Genomic DNA, 23,515 nt, shown 5'->3' with positions numbered 1-23,515 from the left:
TATCTTATCTTATCTTATCTTATCTTACTTTGTTTTACTGATTGGCTCTGACCAGCAGGGGGCGCTCTGAATGTTGCTGTGCATGTGCAACAACACTAAAGGCTTTCTATTCTCTTCTATTCAGTTCTATTGTAAAGGATGATGAAGGGTGAACGCGCCTCCATTCCTAAAAGAAATGAAATTCTTCTCTGGAGCCGCTGAGCTTCCCCTCGGGGATCAATCAAGTTTTTCTGATTCTTCCTCCTCCTCCTCTTCCTCACCGTCCGTACACTGAGTGGTGTGGGGGCGGGGCCTGATTCTGTCCTCTCCAGGGTCCAGAGCAGGCTGGAAAAGTCCCAGTTCTCCCAGTGGGCTCTCTGTGCGGTGACGCTGCGGGTTCCCACGCTGCCGACGGGCCGTGAAGGCGGCGCGAGCGGAGCAGGAGGCAGGCGGCGGCGCGAGCCGAGCGGTGAGATCAAACTGCTTTAATTAACCTGCTAATTACCAGGAGAGAGACAGACAGGTGAGAACAGAGCGCGAGACCGACACGAGCAGACAGACAGGAGGCCGCAGACCGGAAGCAGAGAAGAAGAAACAGCGGAGGACAGAAAGTTTCTGAGCTGCCGCGAGGAAAACATGTCCGCTGTGTGTGTGTGTGTGTGTGTGTGTGTGTGTGTGTGTGTGTGTGAGTGTGAGTGTGTGTGTGTGTGTGTGTGTGTGTGTGTGTGTGAGTGTGTGTGTGTGTGTGTGTGTGTGTGTGTGTGTGTGTGTGTGTGTGTGTGTGTGTGTGTGTGTGAGAGAGAGAGAGAGAGAGAGAGAGAGAGAGAGAGAGAGAGAGAGAGAGAGAGAGAGTGTGTGTGAGTGTGAGTGTGTGTGTGTGTGTGTGTGTGTGTGTGTGTGTGAGAGAGAGAGAGAGACAGTGCGTGTGTGTGAGAGAGAGAGAGAGAGAGTGTGTGTGTGTGAGTCTGAGTGTGTGTGAGTGTGTGTGTGTGTGTGTGTGTGTGTGTGTGTGTGTGTGTGTGTGTGTGTGTGTGTGTGTGTGTGTGTGAGTGTGTGTGTGTGTGTGTGATGGCAGCGTGCTGTTCCTACCTGATGATGTCCCTGATGATGCGTTTACTGTCACATGAGAGCAGCAGGGTTTAGGGCTTCAGGTGCAGGTTTCAGCACAGAGCCTCACCTGCAGCAGGTGAGGCTGCGGTCAGGTGTCAGGCAGGTGAGGCTGCGGTCAGGTGTCAGACAGGTGAGGCTGCGGTCAGGAGTCAGGCAGGTGAGGCGTAGGCAGGGAAATATTATGAGAAAAAAAAATCCAAAATTAAAGTTTACGAGAAAAAAACGTAGATTCTCTGAGTTTGAAGTTGTAAGTTTATGCGGCGGGAAAGGCCTGACTCTCTTCTGTCGCTTTCTTCTTTCTCTCTTTTTTTTGGCAATTTTCAGGTCATCTTCTATCTCTTCTTTCTTTCTTTCTTTCTTTCTTTCTTTCATTCTTTCTTTGGTGTAGTAGAACATCCTGGTACTCTTGGCATACTGCATCTGACATACTATGTACTGGGACATACTCATTCTTTTTCTTGCATACTAAATAGTATGGTAGTATGGTAGTATGATAGTATGGTAGTGTGGGTACTGGAACGCAGGGCTGGTTGGGTTTGGGTTTGGTCTGTCCCGCCCCAACTTCCTGTTTCAACAGGAAATACATCAAATCAACAAAGTAAGAGTCCGTTTCAGCCCATCCAGGTTTCAAAGGGTTAACAAAGGAAAACAAATCTACTGTCTGTTTTGATTTGAAACCACAGAAATATTAACCATGCTAAAACCTGTGTGTGTGTGTGTGTGTGTGTGTGTGTGTGTGTGTCTTATTAACAACATAATTAGAGCTAACTGTCAGTTAATGACCGGACCAATCAGATGGAGCGTGGAGCCGGAGGCCACGCCCACAGACAGCGACAGCCGTCCTCATTGGCCACGGTAGCCGAGGGGCGGTCTCACATGGCAGAGACACAGATGGACGCGGCGCGATTGGACGAGCTCTCTCCGTGGGCGGAGCTTGGCGAAGACGGTGAGAAGAACAGACCAATAGGGAGACGAGGAGGAGGAGGAGGAGGAGGAGAGGAGGATGAAGGAGGCGCAGCGAGGACGAGGAGGGTGGAGGAGGGGCGAGGTCTGATGTCATCTGTTATCTGGTGTGAACAACATGAAGAACAGACGACAAATTCAGTCATTTATTATTATTATTATTATTATTAATTAATTAAATGATTTCCCTTGAGGCCCCATGAAAAATCAAGAAGAAAAAAATGATCGGAACTAAAAAAAACTACCAAAATACTGTGCATGTCAACTTTTTCAAAAACCTACTCTCACAAAAAAAAGCAAAAATTACTAAAACATGTAAAAAAAAAAAAAAAAGACCGAACTGAAAATGACTGAAAAAAAAAAAAAAAAAAAAAATTCAGGAAAACTGCAAGAAAATGTGCAAAAAAAACCCAAACAATCAAAAAACAAGAAGGAATAATTACTAACAACAACTAACGTGAACATTAGTACAAAAAACATATACATGTATAAAACATTATTTTAAAAAAGGACAATAAATCTATAATGATTAAAATGATAATAATATATTATAGAATTTAAAAAATATTAAAATATAATGACTATTTAAATGCCATATTTAAAATGTGAACTTGAGGTGTGTTTGTGCCGCAGGAAGTCGTCAGCAGGAAGCTCCTGACGGGAAGCGGCTGCCGGTCAATGGAGACGCCAACGAGCAGGAAGTGACGCCGCCGTGGGGGGCGGAGCCAAAGGCGAAGGAGGTGGTGGAGAGCGGATCTGAAGATCTGGCAGGAGGAGGGGAGGGAGTCCTCCCCAGGATGAAGCGGTGTGTGATCGTCATCGCTCGCCACAGCCAACAGGAAGTGCTCAACCTGACTGCGAGGAGGGAGGAGGAGGAGGAGGGGGGAGGAGGAAGCGAGGCAGCTGATTGGATGGAGCCGTTGGACCTGGACGACGGCGACGACAGACGTCCAGTCAGGCGGTTCGTGAAGAAACTTCAGGTTAAATATCAGGGCGAAGCTGCAGACTCCGCCCCCAACGGGAAACGCCGCGGAGGGAGGCGGGGCCACAGGAGGAAGTCACTACACAAACACAACAACAATGACAACAACAGCAACGACAACAACGACAACAACGACAACAGCCTCCTCAGCCAATCAGACTTCACAGACCACAACTACACCAAGACTCTGCTGCTCCAGGACGGCGACGCCTTCGCCGCCGCGCCGCCAGCCGGCAGCCAATCAGAGGAGGCCAAGCCTGTGGTGAGGTAAGAGCGTTACCGTGGTTACAGCTGCATAACACATGTGAATTTACTATTACAAACATTCACTGAGTCATTCATTTAATTAGTAAGTGCGTTGTAATTAAATTTGACATCACAGTCATTCTGGATTAAATACACTGTAATTATATTTCTATGTTTTCTATATTTTTGTATAGATGCTATAAATCCTCTTTTATTGTACTGAAATTTGAATCAGGTTTGTGTGCAAAAGTGCTTCACTGTGGACCCACAGGGGGCGCCACAATCACCACAAGTATATATCTTGTAATTGGCTGAACCAAATCTCATGAAATATGATTATAAATTACAGATTTGGTCAAAATGTAGTACCAGTGGGCGTGGCCTGTAACGCAGGTTGTCATTTGAGGCGAGGGGTAAATGTGTCCCGCGTTCTGTCCCGTGTTCCGTCCCGTGTTCTGTCCCGCGTTCTGTCCCGTGTTCTGTCCCGCGTTCTGTCCCGCGTTCTGTCCCGCGTTCCGTCCCGCGTTCTGTCCCGTGTTCTGTCCCGTATTCTGTCCCACGTTCTGTCCCGCGTTCTGTCCCACGTTCTGTCCCGCGTTCTGTCCCACATTCTGTCCCGTGTTCCGTCCCGTGTTCCGTCCCGTGTTCCGTCCCGTGTTCTGTCCCACATTCTGTCCCGTGTTCCGTCCCGTGTTCCGTCCCGTGTTCCGTCCCGTGTTCTGTCCCGCATTCTGTCCCGTTTTCTGTCCCGCGTTCTGTCCCGCGTTCCGTCCCGCGTTCCGTCCCATGTTCCGTCCCGTGTTCTGTCCCGCGTTCTGTCCCGCATTCTGTCCCGCGTTCTGTCCCGCGTTCTGTCCCGTGTTCTGTCTCGCATTTCGTCCCGCGTTCCGTCCCGCGTTCCGTCCCGCGTTCCGTCCCGTGTTCCGTCCCGTGTTCCGTCCCACGTTCTGTCCCGTGTTCTGTCCCACGTTCTGTCCCGTGTTCTGTCCCACATTCTGTCCCGCGTTCTGTCCCACATTCTGTCCCACGTTCTGTCCCACGTTCTGTCCCGTGTTCCGTCCCGTGTTCTGTCCCACATTCTGTCCCGCGTTCTGTCCCGCGTTCTGTCCCGTATTCTGTCCCACATTCTGTCCCGCGTTCTGTCCCGTGTTCTGTCCCACATTCTGTCCTGCGTTCTGTCCCGTGTTCTGTCCTGTATTCTGTCCCGTGTTCTGTCCTGTGTTCTGTCCCGCGTTCTGTCCCGCGTTCTGTCCCACATTCTGTCCTGCGTTCTGTCCCGTGTTCTGTCCCGCATTCTGTCCCGTGTTCTGTCCTGTGTTCTGTCCCACATTCTGTCCTGCGTTCTGTCCCGTATTCTGTCCCACATTCTGTCCCGCGTTCTGTCCCGTGTTCTGTCCCACATTCTGTCCTGCGTTCTGTCCCGTGTTCTGTCCCGCATTCTGTCCCGTGTTCTGTCCTGTGTTCTGTCCCGTGTTCTGTCCTGTGTTCTGTCCCGCGTTCTGTCCCGCGTTCTGTCCCGTGTTCTGTCCCGCGTTCTGTCCCGTGTTCTGTCCCGTATTCTGTCCCACGTTCTGTCCCGTGTTCTGTCCCGTGTTCTGTCCCACGTTCTGTCCCACGTTCTGTCCTGTGTTCTGTCCCACGTTCTGTCCCGTGTTCTGTCCTGTGTTCTGTCCTGTGTTCTGTCCCACATTCTGTCCTGTGTTCTGTCCCACGTTCTGTCCTGTGTTCTGTCCCACGTTCTGTCCCGTGTTCTGTCCCGTGTTCTGTCCTGTGTTCTGTCCTGTGTTCTGTCCCACGTTCTGTCCCGTGTTCTGTCCTGTGTTCTGCACGGGCGCTTGGCCTCTCTCATTGCTGTTTGCAGCTGTAGCTTTTTAGTTGATGTCTGTCTGATGTGGTTTGTGTAATGCTGATATTTGCTGTCACATTTGACTGGATAGTCAGTCAGGTTCTGATGACAGAACTGTTTTACTGTTTTACTGTTTTACTGTTTTACGTCCTGGCTGATGGATTCAGGTTGTTGGCGGCTTTTATTCTGAAAGGTTCTGAATTTGTTGTTCTGCCTGAAGCTCAGATCAGGTTTCCTCCAGTCCCTGCTACCGCTATGAGCCCAACCCTGCTGAGGCCTGCTCCTCCTTCTGCTCAGGTAATCAGTCAATCTATCAATCAGTCAATCAATCTATCAATCAGTCAATCAATCAATCACTCAATCAGTCAGTCAGTCTGAATCTGTCAATTTATTACAATCTTGCCAAGTGTGTGTGTGTGCGTGTGTGTGTGTGTGTGTGTGTGTGTGTGTGTGGACATTCTGTGGAAATGAACTGCTGCTTGTGTGTTCTCCAGCCGACACACAGAAACCTACCAGCATCGTGTTCAGGAAGGTGAGTTTGGGATTTTTAGTTCATTTAGTTTGTTTGTGTCGGGAAGCAGCAGGCGTGATGAGCTCTGTCACGCGTGTTGCGTTGTCAGGTCACACGATCACGGTCTGTCTGTGTCTTAACCAATCACATGATCAGATCCACATTTAGAGAAACACTGAGAAGACGCGGAGCCCCGATCGAGTCCCGAGTTCAAACTCGAGTCGGTCGCCGGGCGAGTAATCATCAAAATTCAGTCAGTATGCAGGTCATAATCATGTCTGAATCATCAAAACTCAGCATGACTCAGCGTTGTGTGAGAACAGTTCAAGTGTATGTCGCCAGTTTTCAAGTCACAGTCATAAAAACAGCACCACTATCATTTTATAATCACCAAATATAAGTCAGCGTCATCAGCGTACACGTTTACGTCGCTCTGTACAGACGTACAAACGCTGCTTTTCTCGTCTTTCCTTGGGGAAGTGAATGCAGCATCTCGGTGGTGTGTGACCGGCAGCTGCTGCAGTGTGGGAGTTGTAGTTTTGTGTGTGTGTGTGTGTGTGTCTGTAGTTCACTGTGTGTTGTGTCCAGGTGGGGGATGACAGCTGGGTGCTGGGGAGGTCAGAGGTCAAACAGGAAGAAGGAGGCAGCGTCATGGACACCAGGCAGGTCAGTCACAGAAATATACCAGGACTGTGACGATCTGTTTATCTACTGATTTATTTATTGCGGTATTGTTTTTTGAATCCTCCTCTAGTTTGTGTCTGTAAAGTCTGATGAGGCTGTGATTCTCCTAGAGGTCACTAGAGGTCATTTTCTCCAGCGACGTCCAGTTGGACAAAAGTCTCTGGCTGCAGTGAAATGGCTGCTATGGGGGCCAACATCATCACACAGGAATCAAATGTGGCTCATTGAATCCACAAGAGTCTCAGCTTTCCAGTCAAAGCCAACTGATGCAGCTCCAAGACTGTTTAGGCCCCAGTCTGCACACACACACCATTTTACAACAGGCCACAAGAACACATGTGGACTGAAAAAAAAAGTTAAAAATCTGAGATTATGAAGTCACAAATTGATGTGCTGATGTGCTGCCCACTGCTGGCCGAGGCTCCACCTGTGCTGCCCCCTGCTGGCCGTGTCTCAGGCCTGCAGCTGATCCCCTCAGCAGATTCTACTCTGACATGGGATTCAGGAACAAGGAGATCCTGCTGATCTGAGCCCAGAATCAGCAGATTGTTTTCTTCTGAATCGGCCCAAGTCACAGCAACGTCTCTTCAGAGTCCAGATGCTGAGGAGGAGGTTGGGGTTCTGGACTCAGACCAGCAGGATCTCCTTCAGACTGGATCCCACAGGAGGAGGACAAACTGGTTTCACTGAGTTTTTTCATGGTTTTTTTTTTTTACCTCCTTCCTTCGGCTCTGTATGCTTTTGTCTCGGCCCTGACACGCCGTCCTACGTCTCCGTGTCTCTCTGTCCTCTCCTAAACGATATCTGATCTAAGAATTTTTATAAAAAACTCAACTCACCTGATAACCTTCAGTGCAGCATCATCCTGCTCTCTGATTGGTCCTCCAGGGACTCCAGAAGAAGGAGGAGCCCCTGCTGCCCTGCCCACTGTGGGAGAGCCCGCCTCCTGTGAGAGCACACACACACACACACACACACACACACACACGCACACAGGCAGTTTTCCATGTACCCTGTGACCTCTGACCTTTGACCTTTGACCTCTCAGAAGGCCAGGCGGAGGCGTACGTGCTGCGGGGGCTGCGAGGCGTGTCTCAGAAAGGATTGTGGGAAATGTGACCACTGCCTGGACAAGACCAAGTTCGGCGGTCAGAACACCAAGAAGCAGAAGTGTCGCCTGCGCACCTGCCAGGTGCTGGTGAGTCCGCTGACCCCTGACCCCTGACCCCTGACCTCCGACCGCTGACCTCCGACCGCTGACCCCAGACCGCTGACCCCAGTGTGTGTTTAGGTTGTTTTTGTTTAGGTTCTGTGTGTTTAGGTTGTTTGTGTTTAGGTTCTGTGTGTTTAGGTTCTGTGTGTTTAGGGTCTGTGTTTAGGGTCTGTGTGTTTAGGTTCTGTGTGTTTAGGTTCTGTGTGTTTAGGTTCTGTGTGTTTAGGGTCTGTGTGTTTACGTTGTTTGTGTTTAGGTTCTGTGTGTTTAGGTTCTGTGTGTTTAGGGTCTGTGTGTTTACGTTGTTTGTGTTTAGGTTCTGTGTGTTTAGGTTCTGTGTGTTTAGGGTCTGTGTGTTTACGTTGTTTGTGTTTAGGTTCTGTGTGTTTAGGTTCTGTGTGTTTAGGGTCTGTGTGTTTACGTTGTTTGTGTTTAGGGTCTGTGTGTTTAGGTTCTGTGTGTTTAGGGTCTGTGTGTCTTGGTTCTGTGTGTTTAGGTTCTGTGTGTTTAGGGTCTGTGTGTCTTGGTTCTGTGTGTTTAGGTTCTGTGTGTCTTGGTTCTATGTGTCTTGGTTCTGTGTGTTTAGGTTCTTTGTGTTTTGGTTCTGCAGGAGCCCAAGAAGCTCAAGTCCAAACGGAGACGAGCAGACCGTCCTGAGGATGGGGAAGACACGGTTACCACGGCAACCCCAAAGAGAAGCAGCCGCCTGAAGAAACGCTTGGAGGAGGAGGTGGGCCGTGTTCTGCTCGGTTCTGTGTGTGTTCTGTGTGTGTTCTGTGTGTGTTCTGTGTGTGTTCTGTGTGTGTTCTGTGTATGTTCTGTGTGTGTTCTGTGTGTGTTCTGTGTGTGTTCTGTGTGTGTTCTACTCTGCGCGGTTCTACTCAGTGGTGTTGTGTTCAGGAGGTGAGGAGGAGGATGAAGATGGAGAGGAGGGACGGCGCTGATGATGATGATGATGATGATGATGTGTGGCCTCGGCTGAAGGAGGAAGAGGAGGAGGAGCCTCAGTCTGCTCAGGTCAGTCTGACGGACGCTCCTCATTGGACGTCCTGCACACCTCAGTCGTGGCTGCTTGAACTCAGCCAATCAGGGCACGAGAAGAGAAACACAAACCCAGGTGTGTCGTGCCGTCTCGTGCTGAGCGAAAGAGAAAATATTTTTAAACCTAAAAAATAAAAATAGGTCTTATTTTTGTCCACATGAGGACCATGTGGACTCAACCACTCCCAGTCACTTGCCTCATGTAGCCATGGATACAGGACGCTCTCCAGCACAGCCACAGGCGCCAGGTGTTACAAACCAAGCTCCAGGCTGCTCCCCCTGGTGGCCTGCAGGGGAACTGCACCTCAGAGCTTCAGTGTAAAGCCTGAAGAAATCAGAAATTTCATGACGTTTGTTTTTAATATTTAAAAATGGTCTTCACTGCATTTCTGGTGTTTGTTGTGTGAAACTCGTGAACAAGCTCTGAGGCAGTGGAGGTCAGAGGTCAGGGGTCAGAGGTCAGGGGTCAGGGGTCAGGGGTCAGGGGTCACAGCTGCATTTGGACCAGGACACTGTTCACCCATGTAACTCCACTCAGTGCTCTGATGTTTCACCAAATGAGGGCACTCTGTGTGTGTGTGTGTGTGTGTGTGTGTGTGTGTGTGTGTGTGTGTGTGTGTGTGTGTGTGTGTGTGTGTGTGAGTGTGTGTGTCTGTGTGTGTGTTGTAGTTAACTCCGTCCGTGTCGGTCAGTGGAACTGCACAGCTGCCTGCTGAGGAGCTGCTGAGTGGGACACAAATCCAGGTAACACACATACACACACACACGCACTCACACACACACACTCACACACACACACACACTGTTCAGCTGACTGTTTCATTTGTTTCCTGCAGTTTCACTTGACTCTGGACTGCAGCCATTTTCTTCCCAGCATCCTCTCTGGCTCCAACCTCACCTTCAGCACACTACCTCAGGTATCACACACACACACACACACACACACACACACACACACACGCACAATAATAAACTATGAAGTGTTATTTCTTCATAATTTCCACACTTAATCTTTTTAAATGCTCTGAAAGTGAATGAAGGTCACAGATGAATATTTGATGCTGTGTTTAATATCTAGAAATTAGCAATAAGGGAATCAGATTGTTAGAAAATGAATCATGAAAATCAAATCAGCTCCGGCCCTGTTCTGTTTGCAGAAAACTAAGAAATACCTGATGTGAATAAAAAGCACGATGCCGTTGAGCTTCATCCTGAGCCGAGCCTCGTTTATGTTCGCTCACGCAGGGAAATCTGTTTCTGGGTGTTTCCCCCCAGATTCTATTTTTAAATTTCATTTTTACCCAGTTATTTGATGATGATGATGATGAGGATGAAGATGATGATGATGATGATGATGATAATGATGAGGATGATGAGGATGATGATGATGAGGATGATGATGATGTGATGATGATGATGAGGATGATGCTGGTGATGAAGATGATGATGTGGTGATGGTGATGATGATGATGAAGATGATGATGGTGATGAAGATGATGATGGTGATGATAATGAGGATGATGATGATGATGATGATGATGGTGATGAGGATGAGGATGTGATGAGGATGATGGTGATGATGGTGATGATGGTGATGGTGATGATGGTGATTATGACGATAATGATGATGATGATGGTGATGATGAAGATGTGATGATGATGAGGATGATGATGAGGAGGATGAGGATGATGAGGATGAGGATGATGATGGTGATGATGACAATAATGATGACGATGATGGTGATGATGGTGATGATGATGATAATGATGATGATGATGATGATGATGGTGATGTGATGATGATAATGGTGATGATGATGGTGATGGTGATGATGGTGATGATGGTGATGATGATGATAATGATGATGATGATGAGGAGGATGATGATGTGATGATGATGATGAGGAGGATGATGATGTGATGATGATGATGGTGATGATGATGGTGATGGTGATGATGGTGATGATGGTGATGATGATAATGATGATGGTGATGATGATGATGGTGATGATGAGGATGATGATGCTGCCTGGTCTGGTGTTCACAGCTCTGTGCTTTGTCCTGTTCTCCAGACTCTTCCTCGTTATCAGCGGAGTGTATTTTTGAAACTGTTGCAGGGGATTCTGGGAAATCGCTGCCTACCCAGAAGCCCTGTCCTGAAAACACGCATCACTTCCTGTCGTTCATGTTTGTGTGCAGGAGGAGGAGCCTCAGCTGCACCTGACCGCCGCCCTCGCCTGCCCTCCTCCTCTTCCTCCTCCACTCCTGTGCCCCAAACAGGAGGAGGCGGAGCTTCAGATCGACGACAGCAGGGGAGCAGGGGGCGGGGCCTGGCATGGGGAGGCGGAGCAGAGGGAGGAGCGGCAGCACTACGACATCGAAGTGGAGCTGCCAGAGTCCGACTGTGATGAGGCCACGCCCACGACTCCTGATGACATCATAGAGGGCGGGGAAGACCTGACACTGGACGACAATGATGATGATGATGATGATGATGATGATGATGATGTCACACTGGAGGACCTCCCCTCGGTCAGTCAGTCACACACAGCGGATATTAAATCTGCATAGACTTTTAAAGATGTCATCATTTCATTAATCTCATGTAATTTACTCAAATCAAATCTAATCTAATCTATTAATCAACAGTAATATAATTTAATCCAATGTAGCCTAACTCAACATGATATCATTTTATGAAATGCACTGTAATCTAATTTAACATAATGTAATCGAATGTAGTCTAATCTAATTTAAACTAATCTAATCTAACCTAATCCAATCTAATCTAATCTAATCTAATCTAATTAGATTAGAACAGATTAGATTAGGTTAGATTAGATTAGATTAATTAGAATATATTAGATTAGATTATCTAATCTATTCTAATTAATCTAATCTAATCTAACCTAATCTAATCTGTTCTAATCTAATCAATGTGGTCTAATCTGTTCTAATTGAATCTAATCTCAACTAATCTAACCTAATTGAATCTAATATAATCTATTCTAATTTAATCTTATCTAATCTCACCTAATCCAATCTAATTTAATCTAATATAATTTATTCTAATTAAATATAATCTAGTCTAACCTAATCTAATCTTTTCTAATCTAATCTACTCTAACGTAATCAGTGTAATCTAATCTGTTCTAATCTAATCTATTCTAATCTAATCTCAACAAATCTAACCCAATCTGATATAATCTAATCTAACCTAATTTAATATATTCTAATTTAATCTAATTTAATCCAACCTGATTTTAGCTAACCTAACCTAGTCTCATCTCGTCTCATCTCATCTAATCTAATCTAATCTAATCTAATCTCTGTCACTCTCCCCGCAGGTCCCTGACGTGTACAGTCTGCCGTCGGGGGGCGGGGTCAGCTGTGAGGATGCAGGTGGGCGGGGCTTGTTGCGGCTGCTGCGGGCGGCGAGGAGCTCGGTGCTGCCGGCTCACTGGGTGGCCGTGCTCGCCGCCGGGCCGCTGCTGCAGCTGCTGCAGTGCTCCAAGGTGTGTGTGTGTGCGTGTGTGTGTGCGTGTGCGTGTGTGTGCGTGTGTGTGTGTGCGTGTGTGTGTGCGTGTGTGCGTGTGCGTGTGTGTGTGTCATATTTGATATTTGATGGAGGGAGTTTAGATCAGATCAGATTATTGAATTAGTTTTGTAGATCATAAAATATTCTAATAGATCAGATTACATTGAATTATACAAAACCAGATTAGATCAAACATCTTAGATTAGAAATAAATTCAAATCAGATCAGATTCAATCACATTTGATCAATCAGATTAAATTAGATCAGACTGACAGTGGCATTGAATCTACTCAGAGATGAGCACATCAGATTAGACTGTTAACATCAGATCAGATTAGGTGAGGTAATCTCAGATTAAGGTGTGTCTTGTCGTCCTGCAGCTCTCCTCCATGTGCCACACCATCGTGCACGTGCAGCTCGGCCTCTTCTACCACGTCACCGTGCACGGCCGTGCACTGCCACACACACACACACTGTACAGCACACACACCGCCCGGCTGAGAGAGCTGAGCCAGGTAACACACACACACACACACACACACACACACACACTCATCTCATGTTTAAATTAATCATTTAAATCAGTTTTTCTTGTTAATTTTGTAATTAATTTTGCAATTTTCATGTAATTTTTATTTTTTGAGGCCTCTCATCGTTTCCTTGTGAGTCTTTGTTAAATGTGTCCTCATGTTGTTCTAACTGGTTTTAACTGGTTCTGTTCTAACTGGTTTTAACTGGTTCTAACTGGTTAAAGTCCTGTTGCTTCTCTGCGTCTGAGCTGACAGGACGCTAGCTGGCTAGCTTGTGCTGCCATTCGTTTGAATGGGGAATGCTAACGATGCTAACCTGTGTGTTGCTGCAGCTGGTGTCTCTGCTGTTGGACCTGGAGAGCCTCGTCGTGTGTCGGGGCTCGCAGGTTCGAGTCCCGGCGCGGCCCCTGCAGGTCCGATCCACTTCCTGCCACCTGCTGGTGGCCCCGCCCTCCCTCACCTGTCCTGCCTGTCAGTGGGGGAGTGGGGGGTTCATCCCTGCCAGCTCTCTGACCTCTGACCTCTGACCTCCAGCAGTGCATCATGGGTAGCAGTCCTGCCATAGTGTCGCTGAGCCAGGCACTAACCCCACCCCTGTGAGCCTCAACCTCAAACTCTGTCAAAACACTGGAAAACCTGGAAAATGTCCTGGAGACGTCAGAGATCCTGGATCCACACGCACGTTTCCTCTCCGCGGCGTCACGGCTCTGCGGCGCCACGCGTGTACGGAAGCCCAAACAGGTCAAAAACATGACAAAGTTGACACTTCCATCAACACGTTGTTAGCGTGTTGTTAGCGTGTTGTTAGCGTGTTGTTAGCATGTTGTTAACATGTTGTTAACATGTTGTTAACGTGTTGTTAATGTGTTCGTGTTTTTTTTTTTTTTTTTTTGTAAACAACACGTACAACCAACAAAATTTACCTGACACTTTGAGCTTCTCGGCCACAAGGCACTGAACTCGGGCTTGAAACATCCTGGAGTGGGACCTTTGTTAAACCCTGGAGCGGCGGGTCACCTCCCGGCGGGTCACGCCCCAGCGGGTCACCTCCCGGCGGGTCACGCCCCGGCGGGTCACGCCCCGGCGGGTCACGCCCCGGCGGGTCACGCCCCGGCGGGCCACGCCCCGGCGGGCCACGTCCCGGCGGGTCACGTCCCGGCGGGTCACCTCCCGGCGGGCCACGTCCCGGCGGGTCACGTCCCGGCGGGTCACCTCCCGGCGGGTCACGCCCCCCGTGCCGTCAGGCTGTTGGTTGGATGGATTGGATTTTTTTCTCTGACAAACTGAATGAACCAGCCGAGGTCTTTTAGGTGGAATGTTCCTTTAAAGCTGCTGTAGTTTGAGATTTTACTGTAAAATATGAAAGTGTTCTCCTCACAGGCGGACAGACACACACTGTGACCTCAGCTGACCTCAGCACATGGGAATTCTGGGTAGTGAAGTCCTCATCGTTGGCACTTCAGTTTGGGGAGGGGGGGGTGATATTACGAGTTCACTTGTAAACTGACGAGAAGAAAACTTGAGTATTCTCTGAGATTAAGATGGTAAATTTACTGGAAAAAATGCATAAATATATGAGAAAAACACTTCTGAGATTATAGTAATAAATTTATGATAAAATAAGTCAGAAAACTAGTCCTGCTGCAAAGTAGAATTTCATTACTAGATCCCAGAGCAGAGGAAAAACTGTTTCTCTGAGATTTTTCTTGTAAATTTGTGATCTTTGTAATCCCCAAATTGTTGAGTTTTTTCTCATAAATTTGTGACTTTAATCTCTGAGTGTTTTTCTCAGATTATGACCCCACTCCCCCGGTGGCCCCGACAGGCCGTCCGGACCCAGAGCCAGTCTGAGGCCAGACCTCGCCTACCTCACCGCCTGACGCTCGTCCTCTCACTGAACTCTAAAAACATTATAAGGCGGCTGCTCAGCCACAAACTCCCAGTCTGACTCTGTGAGGTGAAATCTGGAGTTTACATGGAAAACTGAAAACATTCAAAATCACTGGGATGGAGCTTTAAGGACCTAAAGAGGAAATCCTCCAGTGGCATTGTTTGGTTTAATGTCATTTCACTGTTGTTGTTTTTTTCCCATTTGTTACAGTATGATGGCGTGTTAGGGCCACTTTATGGAGGAGGAGGTGTAACATTCAGAGGGAAAAAAACCCTCTGAATTAACAAGATTAAAGTGGTAAATTTATGAGAAAAGAAGAATACAGAACCAGGGTTAGGGTCACTGAACATGAAGAGTGCTGGTTGTGGTTTTGTGAGGGTCCAGCTCGGTGGCGCCCCCTGTAGTTTGTTCAGTGTCACTGTGAGGGAGTCACATGACCTTTTCTCTTCCTGTTTCCGGTCTGTTTCTTCAAGAGAAAGAGTTTCTGTAAAGGTAAATACCCAGTTGTATTTTCTATTTTATAAAAAAAAAATCTTTTGATATGAATCTAAAGTGTTTTTAAAGAGTTTTTAATTAAAACTTGTGATATCATCATTTGTCATGCTGAGGTCTCATTTCTCGTATTTCTGGTTTATTTGAAAGGGATCGATAGGGTTCATAACAAACTGATATTAGCTCCACTGCAGGGGTTGCAGAGGTCACAGGGGTCGCAGAGGTCACAGGGGCCTATCTCACCCTGCCACCGCACTGTAAGGGGGACTACAGTTATACAAAAATCATTTATTTAAAAAGCGACTCAAACTGTATCTGGTTTGCACTCAAACATTTCTAGTGCACAGTGAAGTAAAACATGGCCTGGTGTGTTTTATTCTCTCTATGGCCCCTCCCACACAAACATAAAACAAGAGAAGAAGAAGAATATTTAACAGGCGTTTCTATCTCAGTAGTCACGTGATTCTCACACTCGACCTGTTAAACCAGCATGTCAACACTGTGGAGGAACACATGAATCATTTCCCAGTGACAAGAAGAATCATTTCATTTGCAGTGCATTTAATAAAAACATCATAAAGTGCTGGAAACCAAATCAACAAATAGCTGTTCAGCTACAAAGAAGGAAGAGTGCAAACACACTTCTGACTCCATTGAGCAGCAAAAACATGATACAGTAAATACTGAGTGAAGTTAAGAATCATAAAGAGCCTTCAACAGTTTAATCAGTGATATTTTTTTGCATTTCCCTGTGAAGTGCAGTTCATTTGGCTTCTCTCTACTGTCGACTGATGGAGTTCAACCTATATCCACCATGGCTAACCAGACCAAGAACACAATGTGCCACAGGTGAGGTCTGGGAAGTGCAGGACTGAGAAACCACAGCAATGAGCTTTTAACAGCAAAATAAAAATACAACAAAATATTTTGCAGAATACTCCTTTTAAAATTAAGATGTGTGTAGTTCTTGAGGGGGAAAAAAAGACTTCTTTTGTATTTCAACTGATGTTGTTTCACTGAGACCTAGGAAGAGAATCATAGTCCCGCCCACACAGTTTGAGTGACAGGTGATCTGTGGCCGGTGCAGTGCAGAAACACAACAGAAACAAGCGCTTACCAACACAGATGTTCTAGAAACAGACGACAGAACCTCACACAGAGCTGCTTTAATCCCTCCTGTCTACCTGAGCTCACAGAACTCTGCACTGTCTCCACTATAATTAGGAATCCAGACTCCAGCATGGAGAGGCTGAGTGAACGTGGTCTGGACTCTGTGGAGGAGAGTCATGGTTTCAGAGACGCTGTAGAAGGACAGAACACCTGCTCTGTGATCCAGGTACACTCCCACTCTGGAGGACACACGGCCTGGGATCTTAGTTTTGATATTGTTGTGTCTGTAGTGACACTTCTTGTTATAACAAACCAATGCCCAAGATTTGTCACTGAATCCAAATCCACATGCATCCCTGCTCCCTGTTCTGCTGATATCCTGATATGAGACTGCAATATCAACTTTCCCCTTCCACTCCACCTCCCAGTAACAACGTCCAGTCAGACTCTCTCTGCTCAGGACCTGCCAACATCCAGTAAATCTGTCTGGGTGACTGGGATATGACTGTTCTTTTGCTGTTAATGTTGCTTTTCTGTTCTCCTCAGATAATGACAGCTGTGTGTTTGCTGTGTTTGGATCCAGAGTGATGTGACATGAATACTGTAAGAACTCAGCTCTGGTCTTGGGCTCTGGTTGTGGCAGTAGAACATCCACTCCAGTCCCTGTCAGTGAGATCTTGGACCATTCCTCACTAAGAAGCTCCTGTAGTTTGTCTCTCAGCTCGGACACAGCTGCAGTCACATCCTCAAAGTAGCTCAGAGGACGGATGTTGATGCTGGGTGAGTGTGTAGATTCACTGAGACATGAGAGCGAGGGGTAATTCTGTAGAAAATGGATGTGATCCTGTGTGTGTGAGAGCTGCTCCAGCTCAGCGTCTTTCCTCCTCAGCTCAGCGATCTCCTGCTTCAGCTTCTCCTGAACTTCTTCAGCCCGACTCACTTCCTCTTCCTGCTGGGATCTGATCTGCTGCTTCACATCAGACCTTCTTTTCTCAAGCAGGCGGATCAGCTCAGTGAAGATCTCCTCACTGTCCTCCACTGCTTTATCAGCAGAGCGACTGATGGCCTCCACCTCCTGCTGAAGCACCTTCACGTCTTTCTCTGTGTCCTGGATTCTCTGCTGGATTTTTCGCCGACTCAGCCCGAGCTCTTCCTGCCTCTCGGTCCTTTCTGCTGCAGCTGAGACTTTGCGGTGGCCTTCATGTTCATCCATGGAGCAGAGAGAACAGATGCACTGCTGATCAGTGCGGCAGAAGATCTTCATCACCTCATCGTGACGAGAGCAGATGTTCTCGTGAAGCTTCACGGTGGCTTCCACCAGCTTGTGTTTCTTTAATGGAGCGATATTGTAGTGAGGCTGGAGGTGCTGCTCACAGTAAGAGGCCAGACACACCAGGCAGGACTTGAGGGCTTTTCGCTTTCTGGTAGTGCAGAAATCACAGGCTGCATCTCCAGGTCCAGCATAGCAGAGATCAGGAGGAGCAGCTTGGAGTCCCATCGTCTTCATTTCCTCCAGTAACTCTGCTAACATGGTGCTTTTCTCCAGGACAGGCCTCGGTGTGAAGGTCTGTCTGCACTGCGGGCAGCTGTAGATTCCCTTGTGCTCCTCTGCATCCCAGCAGTCTTTAATACAGCTCATGCAGTAGCTGTGTCCACAGGGAAGAGTCACCGGATCCTTCAGCAGGTCCAGACAGATGGAACAGCAAAACTTTGCCGAGTCCGGCTGAATTCCTCGCTGAGCCATTTCCCCTCTCAGTCACACTGAACGTCTGATAGTTTGACTTCCTATCAACAGATCAGAGTTGTGCTCCGATCCAAAGCAAACAGCAGCTTTTCCTCACAGTCACTCGCTGATCTGCTGTAAATGGGCTTGTGGGCTCTTGTCCTTCACACGGTGTTGTTTCCACTCGTCTTTAAACCGTCAGATCTGAGAAGCAGGAAATATCTGGGCAGAATCGAACTCGTGATGTTTGAGATCAGACAGAGGCGGGAGGCGTTCAGCTGCTGCTTCAGTCCAGGAAGAGGAGCGCTCTTAAAGAGGCAGTGTGTGTTTGAAATAATTAAACTGTAGCATTTGGGCTCAGTGTGACCAAGACTCATTTTCATCTTCAACCAATAGCTAATATTATCTCCAGTGATATTATGAGCCTCCTGTCAGTGACGACTCAGTCAGCTCAGTCATCACAACAGATCCAACAGATCCAGTCTGAAAAATGTAGATCGGGTTTACTGCACAGTATTTACTCTGCAAAACAACAAGAAAAATAGCAGATATTTTGTAAGGTCCTGAAAGGTGATTAAAAAAAAATAATATAGAGTGACATAAATAGAATTATGGAAGTGAAACAAAACTCCTTTAACCCCTTCAGCTCCAACTCCCCCCTAAAATTGCCTCATAAAAAGCTTCAAAGTTAGAAAAAATGTTTGTTTCCAGTGTCACATATAGACCCAGTGTTGGGCAAGCTGCTTGGAAAATGTAGTGAGTTAAGCTGTCAGGTACTGAACATTAAATGAAGCTTCACTCCACTGAAGCTCCCCACCAGAGAAATGTATAAGCTGAGCTGCAATACAATGACAAAACTACTTTTTTTTTTTTTTTTTCATCATCATCAAACCGACTTCATTCCAAGTCATTTCTATCTTGGTGATCAATCAAAATATAATAAAAAGTCTAATAATAATATAATAATAATATAATAATATAATATATAGTCTTCCTATGTTGTTCTCGTATGAGTGACTCAGTAGCTTTTTAGGCTTTTCAGACTTAGTTGTGCTTGGAGGTTTAATGGTGTGTGATCAGAGCGGGCGGTGTTTATAATGTATAGTTGTTGCTCTTATAGACTGCACTGGAGCTGGAGGTCCTGTGTTGTTGAGATTCAGCTGATTTCTTCTTGTGATCTTGTCTTTGGGAGCTCCTGGGCTGTAAATTCTGCAGAAATGCAGGTGAATGTGTTTCTCAGAAAATTAATTGGCAGTAATTATGTGCGCGCTATAATCCGCCGATGTCGATAACTACATTTTTGAAAGCAGCGACTTGATTGACTTTGCAGTGGTTTTAATATTGAGTTCTACTTAATATATATTTTTGTATGCATGTACTATGCAATTTAAGCTCTGGCTGATCGTGCCTAACCAGCCACGGACCTCACTGCGCCTTAATTCATGACATACATTGAAAAGACAAGCCCAAAGCATTAATTTTAAAGACACCTCAATCTTGGTGATGGATTTGGGGCATGTGTGTCTGAGCCAAACGTCTTTTTATTTTTTATACTGTAAGTGTTGCAGTATAGGGGCATAGATGAGGTGCACGGGATAGAGGCACAGTGAATGAGCTGAACACACAACATGGCACTTTTTGGCCCCCCCGACTGCTTAAGTGAATCCGGCGCTCCTGGTCGCAGGGGTCACAGGGGTCGCAGAGGTCGCAGGGGTCACAGGGGTCGCAGGGGTCACAGGGGTCGCAGGGGTCGCAGTGATGCTGATTTGCGACGCCCGTCTCTGAAGTGGCTTCCTTCATCGGCTCCCTTCAGAGAAAATGTTCTGACTGGTTTTCATTCATTAGTCCATTCACTTTTCATTTGTTAGATTGGTGCTTATGCTAGTATTTTATTAGCATTTTACACACATATATTAATATTTTTATATTTATATAAAGATTTCATATGGATAGGTTATATCTTTTATTGGTTAATTATCCTATTTAATTATTCTACTTATAAGTTGAATTTTATATTATATAAAATGTTTTCCGTAAGGCAGAAAAGAGACTGACAGTCTCTGACACATGGAAATTATATTATACATTATACATTATGATTATACATCTATTTTATATATACATATTCTATAGATTTTTTCATCATACATAGAGTCTGTGCAAAGGTTCAGAGGTTTACATATGCTATGATTATTTATCTATCATGCTGGGATGTGAAAGGCCCCTCACCTGTCAATCAAATGAACACGTATGAATGATCATCCTCATGATTGATTAGGTTTAGACTGCTGATGCTGACACAGGATCAGCTGAGCAGAGCCACGCTGACGAGCTCATTTAAATATTACATGACTTTACAGACACAAGCAGAACCAGAGGCCATGGGTTTTTGATTTTGGCCACCAGGTGTCGCTGTGGCTCTGCCTGCTGACGGCGTCAGGCCAGCAGCGTGCTGACAGGACGTTCTGGCTGCTGTGACCTCTGACCTCTGACCTCTGACCTGGATGTGAGGATGCTGGCAGAGTCAGTTGAGTGTAAAAGTCAAAGAAAAACAGCCGACACCAAAGTCCGTAAAAGCATTTTATTTATATATCATAATCACTTTATTGAATTCATGTACCATCTCAGTAGAACTGCAAGTCATTTTATTTTATTTCTCTGTTTTTGTTCAAAACTCCCTGGCAGCTGCATTCAGAAACCATACAACATCATTATTATTATCAATATTAATATCAATATCATCATCATCATCATAAACCAACATATTATCAACAGGATAGAAAGCTGTACATGTCTGTGGCTCCTGTACACGCTCACACACACACACACACACACACACACACGCTCACGCTCACACACACACACACACACTCACACTCAATGGCTACTGGGTTCACCGTCTCTGACGCTGAGACGGGACGTTTAATAGCAAGGTACTGTCTGTCTGCCTACCTGTCTGTTTATTTACCTGTCTGTCTGTCTGTCTGTCTGTATTTATTTATTTACCTGTCTATCTGTTTACGTATCTGCCTGTCTGTCTGTTTACCTGTCTGTCTTTCTGTATTCAATTATTTACCTGTCTGTCTGCCTACCTGTCTGTTTATTTACCTGTTTGTCTGTTTACGTATCTGCCTGTCTGTCTACCTGTCTGTCTGTATTTAATTATTTACCTGTCTGTTTACGTATCTGCCTGTCTGTCTACCTATCTATTTACCTGTCCGTATTTATTTACCTGTCTGACTGTTTACTTGTCTGCCTGTCTGTTTACGTGTTTATTTATATTTACCTGTCTGTTTACCTGTCTGCCTGTCTGTCTGTCTACCTGCCAGTCTGTCTACCTCTGTCTGTTTACCTGTCTGCCTCTTTGTCTGTCTGTCTGTTTACCTGTATTTATTTACATGTCTGTCTCTCTGTCTATTTATTTATGTGTCTGCCTGTCTGTCTGTTTACCTGTCTGTCTCTCTATTTATTTACCTGTCTGTCTGTCTGTCTGCCTGCCCGTGTGGCCATGAGCCTGTCTCCATCTCCACCCAGCATCAGCTGCTTCCTGTCTGTCTCTGAGTTGTAAGTCTGGTGTCGTCAGCATAACTGATTGTTTTGCTGGATCCGACTTTTCATTAGTGAATGTTTGTGGTTTCACCAGATCCGCTCTGAGGCTCAAATCTGCGTTTCACAGCGTCGCCACACACACTCGGCTGTGTTTGGTCTGTTGTTTTCGTCTCAGATGTGTTCTTGTCACGCTGCACGCTTCCCTTCGTATCATGTGAGCCGTCACACCGCCGCTGCCGTGTGATGGATGCTAACATTAGCTGTTGTCTGCCGGCAGCTAACGGATTACCAAATCTGCTGTTCCACCTTGAAATGTGGCTCTTTGTCCCTGCAGAGCTTAACCCTCGCCTGTCTCTGTTCAGTGGGGAGATTTTTGTGAGTTGAGTCTAAATGGTCCTCACTTCAGCTGCACCTTTCTAACATCCGTCTGGGAAAAAGAGCCGACAAGGTGAAATAACTTTTCCTTTCCTTGTGACTTTACAGTTGGAGGCTCTTCAGGGTTCAGACTGTAACGTTTCACAGAGAAATCTGACAAATGTAAAACAGATGAGTGTGTTCACCTGGACTCACTGTGTGTGTGTGTGTGTGTGTGTGTGTGTGTGTTTGTTTATGGCTCTGGTAAAGTCTGCTGGATGCTGCTGATGCTGCTAGCTGATTGGCTGAGCAGTTGATTGACTGGTTGGTTGATTGGCTGGCTCAAACCCCAAATTAAACATGTCATTATTTATTTTGATGTTTATTTATTTATTTTTTTTTGTTTGTTTGTTTGTTTGTTTTGCAAATGTCTGAGGGTCTGTTTTTTTCTTTGTATTTTCTCTTTTTTTGCAAAAATGATGAGAAATCTTCACCTCAGTAAGCAAGACTAAGGAACGCACATATAAAACCTTTTTCTTTCCTTTTCAAGTCAATATGCACTTATAAAATTACATATCAGGAAGTTCAATGCCCTTTATATTGATCTCAAAGGCTGATTAAAGATGGCTGCCGCTGAAATCACAGTCACCACAGAGTGAGCGAGCGAGCGAGCGAGGCTGGAGATGTGTTGCAGGGCAGCAGGTGTTTGTTTCAACAGTAAGATTCTATTAAGAAGCCGAACCAACTTTATCCTGACTGGACTGGTACTTCTCCTCTGATTGGACGTTATCAGTGGTCCTCGGGATCCAGTCCAACTCAAGGGACTGGATCCCGGGTCTGATAACGTCCAATCAGAGCTGAATCTGGTGCAGTAACCATCCAGACATCAGTAACCCTAACCCATCAGTTCCACAGGACAAACCGCTGCCGACATCAAAGTGATGGAAATCCAAAAGCTCGCAGAGGGTTTGTGTTTATTTGTGGGACCACAATAATAATAACCACTGGTTAATATAACCTTCTCGAGCTGTCGGCGGTACATTACCATTAGAACTGACAAGTCATTTATGTCTCTTACAACGGCTTGTGCCCGTAACATAACTCCACTCTGTTTTAAATGGTAAGCAGACACTACAACGTTATGCTGATGACTAACAATTTTAGGTAACCCTTTGCTTAAAGGAATACTACAAAGGTTTAGGCAAATTCCATGAGACTAGATGTTGGACACCATTTTCTCCTCTGGACGTCCAGTGGTTCAATTCCTATGGGTAGCATTTCCTGTTAGCTTAGCATAAAGACTTGAAGTCTATGGGAGTCATTAGCCTGGCTCTGTCAAAGAGAAAGAATAAACCTTCCAGCAGCTCTGAAGCTGTAAGGTTCAGCTGCTTAAAGGAGTTCAGCATGTCTCTTGGTGCCTTGGCTCTGTAGCGAGGGGATTTGGTCAGATTTTGCTGATTGTTGTTTTTTCTTCCCAGCAGCCCTCAGTGCTTTCGATTGACAGGCTCAGACTGACTCTCTGGGTCGGGGGTCAAAACTCCCTGTCAGTGCAGTCAAACAGACAATAAACCAAAAAAAAAAAAAAAAAAATTCAGAAGCGGGTGACATCATTATTTGCTCTGAGCTTTTGAAAACAAAGAAACTTTCTGTCCTGATCTGATCTGAGTGCAGCTGAGCAGCAGCAGGATTCAAACCTGTGAACATCAGCGGGTCAGCAGGGAACGACTGGAGTCAGATGTTTGGTTTCCATCTA

General features: G+C 46.1%; 2 protein-coding genes across 2 annotated transcripts; one reads left to right on the top strand and one right to left on the bottom strand.

The window, feature by feature from the left end:
• Positions 1-325: 325 nt before the first annotated feature.
• Positions 326-14,494, top strand: LOC115362043 (uncharacterized). Its single transcript, XM_030055813.1, has 16 exons — positions 326-448; positions 1,852-2,137; positions 2,686-3,301; positions 5,347-5,423; positions 5,621-5,658; positions 6,226-6,303; positions 7,210-7,269; positions 7,370-7,519; positions 8,145-8,264; positions 8,435-8,551; positions 10,775-11,107; positions 11,923-12,039; positions 12,494-12,628; positions 12,976-13,056; positions 13,650-13,890; positions 14,436-14,494. Exons 2-16 carry the CDS (start codon positions 1,885-1,887, stop codon positions 14,492-14,494), a joined length of 2,475 nt encoding a protein of 824 aa, XP_029911673.1. The 5' UTR covers positions 326-448; positions 1,852-1,884.
• Positions 14,495-15,992: 1,498 nt separating this feature from the next.
• LOC115361971 (tripartite motif-containing protein 16-like) lies at positions 15,993-17,910 on the bottom strand. The gene has a single exon (XM_030055706.1). The coding sequence runs from the start codon at positions 17,878-17,880 to the stop codon at positions 16,207-16,209; it is 1,674 nt and encodes a 557-aa protein (XP_029911566.1). The 5' UTR covers positions 17,881-17,910; the 3' UTR covers positions 15,993-16,206.
• Positions 17,911-23,515: the final 5,605 nt, after the last annotated feature.

The sequence above is a fragment of the Myripristis murdjan genome, chromosome 7, assembly GCF_902150065.1.
Source record: "Myripristis murdjan chromosome 7, fMyrMur1.1, whole genome shotgun sequence".
Classification (NCBI taxonomy): domain Eukaryota; kingdom Metazoa; phylum Chordata; class Actinopteri; order Holocentriformes; family Holocentridae; genus Myripristis; species Myripristis murdjan.
This window is presented reverse-complemented; position numbering and strand designations above follow the sequence as displayed.

Bases quoted from the DNA above. Each gene is read 5' to 3' on its own strand.
- LOC115362043 (XM_030055813.1), top strand. From the start codon at position 1,885: ATGGAGCGTGGAGCCGGAGGCCACGCCCACAGACAGCGACAGCCGTCC. The intron at 2,138-2,685 runs GTCTGATGTCAT...TTTGTGCCGCAG, and splicing joins GAGGGTGGAGGAGGGGCGAG to GAAGTCGTCAGCAGGAAGCT. The intron at 13,891-14,435 runs GTTGGTTGGATG...TGTTTTTCTCAG, and splicing joins GCCCCCCGTGCCGTCAGGCT to ATTATGACCCCACTCCCCCG.
- LOC115361971 (XM_030055706.1), bottom strand. From the start codon at position 17,880: ATGGCTCAGCGAGGAATTCAGCCGGACTCGGCAAAGTTTTGCTGTTCC.